Here is a 13325-nt window from a genome sequence, read left to right as displayed (position 1 = left end):
GACAATTCTTTGACAATGTCTTATATTTATTGTTGCTGGAAAATTTAGGAGGATATACATATGACCAAGTGCTTTATAAGGATGCTCCAAAGAAATACACAAGAGCTGTAGATATGATTCRAATATCTATAATTTATATATATTTTTTATGTCCTACTGCTTTGTTTAACAGAGGTGCAGTCAGTGGTAGCTGAATCCCTCAGGATTGCACTGAAGACGAATAGTATAATAACAATCTTCTTTTGTAAGTGCCAGTTACCGTCTCTGTAACAGCTATCCTCATCACTTTCTTGACTTTTCTTCAGCTCCCTGCCTTTAATTCACAAAACGTATGTTGCAGTGCAGTAAAACCACTGTGAATGAAAATCATTGTGAAGCGTCTTGCCCAGTGCAGTAGGGAAATCAGACATAGCAGAAAGCAAAATTGCCGCTAGGACAGACAGGATGCCTTATAAGAAAGGAAGAGGCGTGTGGTGATCCAGTCATTTCTTAGTTACTTAACATTTTGGCTACCACAACTGATAGATATTTAGTAGAAAATTAGATTTGGTGCCCTTGTCTTTGTATATATGCTCTTACGAATGTTTCTGGTGTTCAGCTAATAGGAGTGAAGACACTATAAGGGCTAAGACATGCCCATGTGTGAAGATGGTTGTTTTCAACATATTTTGGTCACTGATCTCTCTAAGTTTTTCCTTGGGGTACAGAATCAGAAAGCAAATYTGTGTTTGCTAGTGATAAGTTTGCTCATCTTAGTGATTGTTGGCCACTTAGAAGTAGTCCACAGACATGTGATGGTCTAGAGATACAAGTTGAAAACCAAGTTTTATTTCTTAGCTCCCTTATTGATGGACAAGTCCCTTTTTCTGAGTAAGAATAGATTTGGCATCTCTGTTTTCATAAAGAGAGGTGGCAGCTGGAGTAACAAGTCATGCGATATGTAACACAATGTGATATAATTATGGGATGAGAGTTGTGGTGCTTTAACGTGCCTCACGTTTCTTTACAATTCAGACTGAAACTAAATTGAGGCTTTTTCWATTTACCTTTTCTCTCAGGTGTTATTAAATGTGGGCTAAGATAGCCGTAAATATGATGGCTTCAGTGAGACTAATATGCCATTAGTTATTGAAAGGGCAGAGCGGAGTGTGGGGCTTTCCGATCACTGTCCACATCTGCACGTCACAACAAGGCAGCAAGTGGGGTTGTGGTGCCCCAGGTAGGTCGTGGAGCCAGGCAGCCACGTCCTGACTCCAGAGAGCATGGCAGATGGACCATACCGTTACCACAGGGGCACGAATATTGCACTGCACAAGGATTTGTTAAGTGATRACCTGGTGGCGTACCTCAAGCGTATTTCAAAGAGCATAGTGAACACAACGTGTCTTCACATGAATGACCAAACTCCAAGAATAATACTGATGCTGACTGAATTAAAAAAAAACAAAAAAGAGAGAAAAAAAAGAGATACAAAAGCCTAATTTCTTGGGCTTTCTCAAAACTTAATTAAATGCACAATACATTTAAAGAGTCTGTCTGCACTGATCRGGATACAGAAGTCAGATCTTGGTTATTTAACTCTCATATGTTGTTTAACTCACACATTAAAAAGCCAGAAGGCATTTTTCTGATGCTCTGGTATGACTTCCACCTGTATCTAACTGTTCAGACTTGCCTGAATTAAATCTTACCGGAACAGTGACACGTTTTCAGAAGACCTCCACTTCTGATTTGAAAACGCAAGTGACGGTATACTGAATGCAGCCCTGGTAAATKCGTCCAGTGGTTAATTTTTTTCTATTGGTTTTCAAATAAGGAGATTTGAGTTCACACCTTAATCAGCACCTTAGTTTCTTTGTTCTAGTTGAAAGATTGCACTTTCAAATAGCTGCTAGGCTTCTAACTGGTGATTTCCACATACAGTTTTCTTAAAGATTTCTGACTTTCCTTTCATCAGCTCATAGAATATATGTTAGCGTTGATTGGACCCTCATTGCAAAGCTCAACATGGTGAAGATGTATCAAAAAATGAAAAGGGGCCGTAGCGTTATCCCTCTCAATGGATGTCGTAACTAAAATTCTTGTTTATTTCTAAAATATGAATATTCGCATCTAGTGAAATTAAATCCATCATTTCTGTCATCCATATACATATTCAAAATTCTGAAAAACAGAGTGCTATTAATAGAAGATTTACAATAATACACTAAGTAATCATTATTAAGATTTCAAGGCCTAAGCAGGAAAAACCTGTTCTCTAGCATATAATAATCAACTGAAATTTACTACATAAAAATTTACTACATGTTTTTAAAAATGTAAATTTGAACTACATGATGTTCGAAGTAGTTGCCCATATAAAACAGTTCATTATGTAGCAAACATTTCTCAGATATACTGAGCATAAAATTCTTCAAGCAGCTTCTGGACTGTCTTGAGGTAATGTACTTATTTTACCCAAATCTTGAAGGAAAATGGAAAGGACACTTTTTGATGGGGTCTRTTTTGATCTTTAAAACCTTACATGTTAAGAACATTGGTATGCATTAACTCTCTGTTATAAGATGTTATCAAGACCTGTAGCTACTGTGTTTAGTAATGCCACCTAAAGTTAAAAGTTATGACCCATGGGAAGAAAGACTGGGCTATCTTAATAGCTTGTTTATGGTTTTGCTTCTGAAAATTGCAATGGTGAAAGGCCATAATGGTGGAGAGATATTGGTGCAGTATGTTGTGGGCTACTTAATACCATATTGTGGTACTTGAAATAAGTAGGAGTGGAACAGCTGTTCACTCCATCCTGGAGAAGACAAGACTCCCTCACCCTCAGGGGACTGCTTTCTTCTGCTGCGTAGGAAGGAGAAAAACTATGGTGCTGGACTGAAACTAGAGGTGTTTCGGGTGGGATCTTCAAATACTATGAACACGGCCAGACTTGACTGCTAATAAAGTCAATTGCAAGCTCCTACTGATTTTAAAAGAGAAGATTTAGGCCAATAATGAATACTTTTACATGTCCCACACACTCTTCTTTGTATTCTTTCCTTAGTATTTGCAGTTTGGTTGAAGCTATATGTGGCTGTTGAAATTGGATATATTTGAAAGAATCAGTATATGCATGATTATGCACTTCATCCCATTAATATGATTTGGTTTGGCCCAAACTGTCTTCTAGGGAACGTTGATTTTATTTATATTTTTGTTAAAGTTTCCAAAGACTGTGGGTTGTGAGAACACAGCTATTGTATTATTTAGTGCTACAGTATTGTTTGTTATCCTATGAAAATTTTATATGTAACTTAAAAATACTTTAAGCTAAAAGTTTTGTCACCCTAGAGCATGACTCAGCCATGTGCTAACAAGTATGAATTTTACCTTGTGGAAGGCATTAAAGCAGATGTTCTCTGCTGGCAGCAGAATTGCTTAGTTTTTTCAAAGATGAAAATATTCATAGATATCTTCTTATCTTTTTAGTAGCAACCACTAYATTTTTCTGTATTTTTTAAAGAAGAAAGGGAGACAATCAAATCAAACATTCTCCAGCTGCCTTTTGTGTACATCTATGCCAAATGTYATTCATCAGTTCTTAGGCTTACCTCCACTTTCTGATACACATCAGCACRTATCACTGCAAATCCTGTAAAATTAGTTTCTGCGGCCGTATTTGTAAGACWGGAATTACCTCCTCCTCCTCTTTTTTCCCTTTTTCAGCGTGTCCAAAAATGAGTACTAAAGATCACTGCTAGTGGACGAACCATGTCAGCTACGCAGCCGTGCTAAAGCATCTCTGAGAGTATTATCGCACTTTCATTTGTTTCTTCAGTAAAGATCATCTGTCGTGGGCGAGTGCGGAGCTGGTCTCCTGGGTGATCGTTTAGGGCAGGCATAGCTGCATTCAGAGGAGAGGTCTGACGCACAGAGGGCAGCTGAAGCCCTTTTTATTTGCACTGAAGTCAAAATGTCTTGAATGATAAGAACTGCCTAAAAAGCACACGATCCGTTTACACGCTTCAGCATTTGGGCCTTCACCATGCCGTGACCCCAGGTGCAAGTGTGTGCTTGCACGGGGCCAATGCGTGAATGTCTTGCACATCAGAAATTCCCGTTCCTAGTTGGAGAGACTGACCACATCAGGCATAGTACAGCAGACAGAAGACAGACATCACCGTCGAGGAAAACAACCGTTAGCCACATGAAGTTAAAGCTGTTGAAAGCACTCTMAGACTGTTATCGTCTGCTCACTGAAATAAAGACAGAGTCACTCTTTTCTCACAGAGAATGCTAGAAATTAGAATTTCAGACTGCTTCAATTTGTATGTTAGACTTGCCAAGAGTATCACAGTAAGTTAATACAACTTTCTCCATCCGTAATGGTTGAAGATTATCTTTCCAGGATGAAAAACATAAAAGACTATCTTCCTTCAGAAATTTGGTGCAAGCCATTTAAGGTGCAAGAGTTACACCCAAGCAGATAGTCTGCATTTTGGGGGAAATTTTGTCTAGGGAGCATTTTGTCATTTAAAGGACTGTGACATAGCCTGTGAAAGAGAACTTGTGTTTTGGGAAAAGACTGAGGGCTAGTCCTCTCTGGATTGCGTTGGTGAGGTTGCGCCAATGCATCTTTGAGAATGCAATAAACTGCTTTGGGGTAAGACGCTTCCCTCTTCTGCAACACGTCTCTGTGCTGGCAGTTTGCTGTAGTGCATTGGCAGTGGCAAGTGACAGATGTCAGAACCAAAACTGCCGTAAAGGTCGTGTGTAACTTGCAGCGTTCAATTTGTTTAGCCTCTCACGGCAAAAGAAACTCGGTAAAATGCAAGGAGGTGAGATCTTCCTTTCCTTCCAAAAACCCCAAGGAAGGGCCACCCTTTCTGGTGGCTCTGCTGGTGACTCACTAATACTAATGCAAAGGATTCGGTACTCTGGGAGGAGTGTTAAAAAGTCCAATAGTAAAAATAGTAGTGCTGAAAAAGCACACCAGAGTTTACACAGAATCGCGCACTTTTCTCCGTGTAGGCTTTCAAAATACCAAAGGAAAAGGATATAGTTATAACTCCTTATATTCGGAACTGGTTAAATTCTGCAAATTGTTTACTTTGGTGAAATGAATAGGAATTTCCAAAGGCTAAACTACTGGAAAATAGTGCTGACTAGAGCAGTTGGTACTGCTAGTATGCTTAAGTAACTCTGCCTCACAGTTGTAGCAGCTGAGAGTTTAATAAATTAATGAATTATTGCAGCTTTTTTGCACTGCTCACAGAACAGCTTATTGTTTGCTAAGTTTAACCTTGAGGTACCGTTACACTTACAGAAATACTGCTTAATTAAGACAGTTGAGAGTTGACCTGTTTCCTGGGTTTTTTTTCCAGAATGACTGGGGTTGTGTGAAGACTGGGAACAACTGTTCAGAGAAATCTTTTCAGATTCTGAGGTTTGGGGGATTTTTTGGTTTTTGGTTTGTTTTTTTTAAGTCAGCCATATAGTCCACATTGAATGGGTGGGTTTTCATTCTGTAAAAGATACTTTAGTTGAAAAACCCCAAAATCCACACTCTAAAACATCTGCAGTAAAAGTGGCCTTGCATGAGAACCCTTCCCGGTCCCTCCCATCACTTGGATCAGTGCTGTATTGTGCATTCAGCTGTATGCTGGTAGTTGCAACTGAACCGTGGCAGAATCTCAAGCCTAAGACATCCCAAAGTAGGGTTGTGGGCTGAAAAATCTGTTCAGGCTGTTTCTGTGGAAAATAGTTGCCTGTAATTTTTAAAGTTTCTGATGCAAAACTAGAGACTATAAACAAATTTTCAATATAAACAAGTTTTACATGACCAGTCACATACCCTCACTAAGTGGAAAGTGAACAGTTTCCAAACAAATATGTGTATATAATGTACACCTATTAACAGAAATTTTGCAGCAGAATGTTTGTCAAACAATTGTTAAAAAATGCAGTCTGTCCAGCTGCAGACATTCTGACTTACTAATTTATCTCCTACGCATAAAATTGAAATACAACCTCTATATAAATGCAGTGTCTCACATGTCTTTAAGAGCCAGAAGAGAGTACATAATGCTCTAGGATGATCCTTTGCACATCTCATGGAGTTATAATAAAATCTTACACTTCTTAAATCATTCATCTTATTCCTAACATGTAATTGGCAGAAAGCTACAGAAACAGAAGATTGCTTTGCAAATGTTACAATTACTTTATTTTTTGTATATAGGATGAGTTTGACACAAAGCTTCTGTTTGAGCAGCTTTTTCAGAAGACTTGCTTATTTACGTCTTGAACAGAGGTATATTGCAGACATCTATGATGGAATATTTTTCTTGGACTGAATGGTTTATGCTCTATATCTTYGCTAAGGGACTTCCTGGTCCTTTTAGTCATCTTACCCTTTATCTATTAGTAAAATATGATATCAATGTAAGTATGTGCTGGTCAGCAAAGTGAGGAGCACTCTGTCTCATGAATATCACATATACGTTAATGTTATGTGGGCAGCAGGACAACAAATACCTCTGGATTTGTTAGTTGATATGAGTTCAAGAAAGATGTTTAAGATGAAAATAAGTGCGCTCTTAAAATTTAACCATATTACTTACAATTTGCTTATATTGCTCACATTTCTAGCTGAATACATTCAGTTTAAAGGGCAAATTTTCTCCAAATTGCAATTAGCATTTATTAATAGAGGATGTCAAAGCAAAGTTCTAACCAAGCAACTTGCAATCCAGAGGGAATACATACTCCTCCCTCAAAATATCTCCTGTGTTCTTCCAGTATGCACTGATTGTGTTTATACTTTACAATTTAACATTTGCTTTTAGAAAAATAGAAGATGACAGTTGACTACATAGGGATTTGTAACTGGAAATATAACAAAATTATTATAACATGCCTAAACAGGTGGGTAATATTAAAGTTTTAAGTGTTATTGCTTTCAGTAACACAGCCCTTAGAAAACCCCTGTAAGCATGTCAGACTAGTTTGTACAAAATGATTTATATTATTTTTAGAGAAGTTTTTGTTGCTTTGTACTTCATCACAGGGAGATGGTTTCCAACACGACATTTTTCCAGCAAGACATTTTGCTCCTTATTTTCATCCAGTTTCAAAGGTTATTGGGTTATGAAACACTTAGATGCACAAAATGCATCTAGGAGTGCTGGTCCTCTGTGATATGATATGGCACATATGTATCCGCCAGCCTGAGCCTGCTCTTTTACTGGGTCATCAAGTTTTATAACAAATTTTAGGAAGTTTCTTATATTAGGATGAATTCTGTCTTGGCCTTTCCCTCTGCATTAATTTGAATGTTAAAATTAGGTCATAGCTTAAAATAATTGAATCTACTAAGATTTTCAGCAAAATATTTCAACTTTCCAAACTCTGTTATTTTATCTTCTCTTCAAAACACTGAAATCGTATTGGACAAAGATTTATCTAAATTGCAAGCATAAATTATTACCCAAGCAGATAAGCTCATCTAGCATTAATTTAAGACAAACTATAGGACCTTCCAGTGATACACTGTGCCTATTTGTCTAACAGTCACGTAACAGAGAGTTGGTCCAAATGAACTTAATAAATATCTTTCTTAAACTCACAAAAGACCACATTCTCTGTTCCGTAATTCTATTAGAGTCTACTGCTTTGGAGCAGATAAAAGAAGAGATAACCTTTCCATTCAGAATATAACATAGCAATTGTGCAGCTAATGATTGGAATATTTCCAATGGAAGGACTTAATTATGGAACAAAATTAGCTTAATCTGACCTTTTTAGAGAATAATGCAAAAATGAGGTTTTTTGCAAATGTCTTCCTGGAATAACTAAAAAGAAAAGGCATAATTTAGCTCACTTTTTCTATAAGAGCAAAAGGTGGGAGCATATGATAGCAGTGTTCTTGCAGACATGACAAGCCAAGGGTGTTAATAAGACAGCATTCATAGGGAGGGGTAATGTATTTTAATAGACTAACTATTTGAACAGTTGAAAAAACAGACAGGCTTTCAGACACACGAGACCTTTTCAGGAAGAGCAGGTTCACCTCTGTGACTCTAAATTGCTAGCTTAATATCTAGTTATTGTCATCCTAGAAATGCCACAGATGGAGAAATAGATTTAATATTTGTTTGTGTGGTATCTATATTAATTACATTTGGAAAGCTCTCCTTGGGATAAAGTCAAAACATAATGGCACAATCTCTAATTTTATCTAAGTAGTAAATAGCAATAAGTAATTGCACCTATTTATATTACCGACCATGTATGTTGCTGTGTTTTGGAGGATTTCTGTGTGGGTGTTTAGTGAGGTGGGTTCAGCTTCAGCTACACCGAGGCATTTCATTTCTCACTTTAAGAAAAAAAAAAAAAAAAAAAAGATTGGAATGAAAAGCCTCATCTGTTTTGTCCATGGTATCTATGATTTGATGATATCTTAAATGCTTCTGAGCTATGCTGATGATACTGCATACAACAAAAAATGCCTGAACAGGTGGTGGTATTAACAGGCTTCTCATGGTTCTGAAAAATGAGATAGAAATGTTTCATGTCATCAAAGTCAACATCAATAATCATCCATCTTGTGTAGATGTGGAAGTCGGCCAACGTGGTACTTGCTGAGGAGGCGAGAGATATTTCTATTGCATCAGAGCTGTTGCTCTGGACACAAGTCATAATTTGTCTAATATAGATAAATGAGGCAAATATTACTAATACTTCCTTTTTTTTTTTTTTTAATAAACTGAAAGCTCCCCCTTCCGGCCCATTTCCTGAACTGAATGCAAGTTTTCTAGTTTCCTACATGCATTCCCTCTTCTGCTCTCTGTTAAAGATCCTTTTCACAAAGAATTCTTTAATACCGGTGTGTTTATAGTTTCTCAGGATTTCCCATTTTGGTCTGAGCTTTGAGGCTTGATGTGAACTTACTTAACACCGGAGTAAGTAAGCTTTACTTACAAATTTCTTTTGTTGCGTTTCCAGGCAAAAACGTAGCTGCTTCCYATTTTGCCGCATATTATACAGACTACAGAAAATAACTTTTTCAGAAAGTGCTTGTGTTTTTTTCCCTTCAGAGAGATCACAGTGTGTCGGCTATAGCCCCACCATCAATTTTTCTAATAAATGTCCTGGAATCACTTCAAGGAATCTGCAGGATCTTTTTGAACCAACGCCGCAGCTCTGCCGAGTAGCAGAACCTGCGTGAGCCCAGCAGACCCGCGAGCCGGGGCTGGCGGGAGGCGACGGGTCACTTGTTTGGGGCACCGTTCAGGGCACGGCTCTACCTGTTCTTGTCTCGGGGACCTGTGTTTCAAGGAGCCGTTGTCAAATTTTCTTGTAATGCCCTAAATCGGTGGAGTCACCTGTAGCGCTTCATCTGGGGATCTCGTATGTCACTGATTTTCCACGGTCACGTTCTCATGCAAGGGGAGGGAAGTACTGCCCTGGCCTGTGCAGCCGCGGGATCCCGTATTCCTGTAGATTCCCGAGTTTTTAATTTCCTTATAGTCGCTGGTGCCATCCCTCAGCTCCAAGCGGGTTAACAAAGGCTAGAGAAGCTGGTTAGGAATTTCACTAGATTTGCTAGCGTAGCTTCAAAGCCATCCTCTATCAGTGCCTTTAAACGTACCGGATGAGGGCGAGAGCGTTTTACTGGAGCGTGGAGGCAGAGGACTGAATGTTCCTGTGTGGGAAGGAATATATTCGGGCCGTTTTTCACTTGCACATGCACCCCAGCCCTTCTGTCCACAGAGAAGAAAGTGAGAGAGAACGAAGGCGAATGGAATAAAATCCTCTCAACTCACTACTGGGTTGTAACAATAAAATGAGATTGAATTAATTATATTTATGACTTCCTTGGTGGGCTTTCCCTGAATACCTRAGGTCATCAAGGTTGTATTTTCCTCTATGGCAGTGATAATGCTTTGTTTTTTTATGCAGTTAAGCAGTAAATGTGGCAGTTTTGAGTTGTGAACTCGCAGTTGTTTTAAAGTCCAGTAGCAGAATAACAATTTACTACAGCTACACTGAATGAAGTATGCCCATTAGATTTGGTACATTAGGTCCGAAAGTAGGAGAATTGCTGGCCTGGCACCCCGCGCTGCTGGCCTCTTTCCTCTCCATGGAAACAAAAATCAGGCTTGACCTGTACAAACAAAGCTSCTTGCCCTAAACGTAGCATAGCTCAACCATGTAGGCAGCAAGGCCAGTTAGGTTTCCGAGCAGTTTACAGCAGAGAGAGTCTGTTGGTCTGAATTTCTACATTTTTGACAGAATACCAGATGTAAGCTTTCCATCTGAGGTTAAATCAGAATAATAAAGTAACAAATGGCGTATGCATCTGATAACGCAGATACAATACACGTGTGCACCTAGCTATATATCTTGTTAAGTTCTTACAATATGTATGTGTATGCACATGTTCCTTTTTTCTTAGAAATATCTTAAAAGCTGCTTTTACTGTCATCATAATGAAGCAGTAGGAGTCCTATGAGACCAATTTTATGTTTCTGTCTGAAAAAAATACTGTTAACTTTTCTTTTGAGTAGACTGCTTGCACCAAAGAAAGTTAAATGCAACTTAAACTAGAATAGAAGACCCATTAGCACCTAATTAATGTGGAGATAATTGTTTGAAGGATTGCATTTCTGTGCAAAATGTGTACTGAACAACAGTCACATTGTTGATTTAGTGAGCGCTAAATGAGTTTCTTATGCAAATGGAGGCAGTGGGTTTCTTCATAATGTTGGTATTGTTTAAACATTTGTTTATTATGCTGAGAACATTGGAAATGTCAACCAATGGGATCCAAAAGCAAAGCAATGTCTTTTATTGACAGAGACTTTCTCCAAAGTTTTTAGGGCCCACCTTTTAGAGTCAGCAGGYTCTAATGACAAGAGTAAGAGCAATAGTAAATGCCAGGGTACCGCTGCGAGTAAAGCAGTAAAACGACTGTTCCTGTTAGCTGAGGAGTTCCACTGTTTTTCTTCCCAGATCAATAAAAGGGAACAATTCTTGTGCTTCCATGTTTACCTCTGAGCTCTTACCTTTTTGATGCTAAAGAGTCACTGGAGCAGCTTAAATTGCTTTTATCCTCTTAATGTAGATTCAGTTAACTCAGGTTAATGGATACGAGCTGGACTCCAGGGAACTGAAGAGCTGCTCACGTTGTTCAGCCTAGCCCGTCCTGTTACATGAGCTGAATTTTGTTGGGGGGGCAGCAGCAAAGCCAGTGGGGGAAAGAAGGAAAGGAAGCATCAGGGTGAATTAAGGAGYATCTTCCCCAAACACAACGTATAGAGAAAATGGACCAGTTGCCTATTAGGCACATGCAAAGCTCACGGCTGTATAGTGGGCTGCATGGAAGTACAGGACTGCAATGCACACTTCACCAAATTGCTTACAAAAATGCCTATACTGTATCCGTTTGCCAAACATTTGCTCTTAAACTTAGTGCAATCAACACAAAATCTTTGGGAGTTACTAAGCTGTGACCTGTTCCATACTGAGACAAGTACTTGGCCTGTGATGTTTCTTCATCTTCCCTACATCAATATATCATGGCCAAAAGAGTGAACACCAAAAGGTTTATTCTAGGAAGAGTGCAAAATTGCAAATTGTTGCCCAGTGAATACAGAAAATCATATAGTTACATGATACTTAATTCCATATAGTTTTGAAGATTGCAGCCAGATTAGTCAGAAGAACGCTGTCTAACCCTTTCTTTTTTATTTACATTCACAGGATTTTTGAGCACTGGGGACCAAGCAGCAAAAGGAAACTACGGCCTCCTGGATCTAATTCAAGCTTTGCGATGGACTAGTGAAAATATTGGGTTCTTTGGTGGTGACCCATTAAGAATAACTGTTTTTGGATCTGGTGCAGGCGGTTCATGCGTCAATCTGTTGACTTTATCCCATTATTCTGAAGGTAACCGTTGGAGCAATTCAACCAAAGGTATTATGCAGGTTGCAAATTTTGACAATTTTGGTGTCTGCATGCCACCACCATTAGTACTATGTGATGCTYGGTATATTCTCTTTGTTCCTACAAACTGTTGAGTTCAGCTCAATATTAAGCAAACTTTTTAAAGGCTGTACTAGCTGCCTTCTCCCTCAGCTCTTCTGTGCATGTTTAAATTTTGGGTCACTTTCTTCTTTTTCCTATGGAGCTTTGTAGAAATACTTTATAGCAGACTTCTGAACAGCATTTGCTCAGTGCACCATTTTTATCTCTTTTCTTTCCTACCTAAGGGTGTCCTCTTTGGAAAACCAGTCAGTCATGCTCACAGTAGATGAGGTCATCTATATTCAGTCAGTCATGAAAGGCATATTTAGTTTATCATGAGGAGCAGAATTAAAAAAAAAAAAAACTAAGATGACACAATTTCTCTTTTCAGGCTAACAGCTGAAAAACTTAAAACTATTACCTTGTGTGAAGGAAACAAGTGCCCAGTTCAGAAATCTTTTGTCTGAAACTGCATGGATTTCACTTGCTGTCATCTAATAAAAGAATGGTTGAATGTTTTGCATGCATGATCCAAAATTGTCAAAGCATCCAAGTTGCAAATGGATTTTCTTCTATATGTTTTTTACTATTCCTTAACTAACACCTTTTCTCTCTAGTTAAGGCAGACAGCAGGAAATTAAAAACATGCTGTTTGAGGCCCCAAAATTTTTTCCTGTGATTTTTGGCACCAAAGTTGCGTACAGTTTTTCTCATTTGCATGGCTCTTGCTTATTGATCACATTATTTTTGTTTCACTATTTTCACACATTTTTATCTATATTGTTTAGTTTTACCAGGAACATCATACTGTGCCCCATGCATAGGATCCTCCACTGATTTATATTGCTGTATCTCTATGGGAATCTAATTGGCTAGTCATAAAAAAATAATTCAACCRTTGCATTTACCCAAAGCCTTGATCCATGGAAAGATTTTCATGGAATGTCATTTTGTTTAGATCAGACTTTGTATTATTTTAAATGAGAGAAGAATCTAGCTTTTACATAGAAGTTTTAGTAGAAAATAGTCAGAATGTGGTTTAAATTTAAATATCTGCCTACTGTTAAATATGATGTATTTATAAACTGGCCTGCAASAGCAAGCTGTAAGCATGATGTTCATTACGCTATGTAATCTGAGGATAACACTGCACAATTGGTTTGTCCTCAAAACTCACAAAAATAAATTTTGTCCTGCAGGATTTAGCTTAGGGCTGAACAACGAGACCTGGTTTCTCYTCCCTTATCTCTTACTTTATCTTGAGCTTGTTGACGTATCCTGACCTTAGTGTGATATACCAGTATCTACAA

General features: G+C 38.3%; 1 protein-coding gene across 8 annotated transcripts in view; it reads left to right on the top strand.

The window, feature by feature from the left end:
* NLGN1 (neuroligin 1) overlaps positions 1–13325 on the top strand; it is a 301748-nt gene that overhangs the window by 281106 nt on the left and 7317 nt on the right. For 4 of the 8 annotated variants that reach the window (XM_085322277.1, XM_085322273.1, XM_085322271.1 and 1 more), the window contains one exon: positions 11752–11937. In XM_085322277.1, coding sequence (XP_085178403.1) covers positions 11752–11937 — 186 coding nt within the window. Of the gene's footprint in view, positions 1–11751; positions 11965–13325 lie in introns of all 8 variants that reach the window. The other 4 variants (XM_085322276.1, XM_085322272.1, XM_085322270.1 and 1 more) reach the window with 1 other exon arrangement.

Source organism: Rhea americana, unplaced genomic scaffold, assembly GCF_003343005.1.
Source record: "Rhea americana isolate MKP2758 unplaced genomic scaffold, rheAme1 scaffold_76, whole genome shotgun sequence".
NCBI classification, from domain to species: Eukaryota; Metazoa; Chordata; class Aves; order Rheiformes; family Rheidae; genus Rhea; species Rhea americana.
Note: the sequence above shows the minus strand (reverse complement) of the source record. Positions and strands in the feature narration are given on the sequence as shown.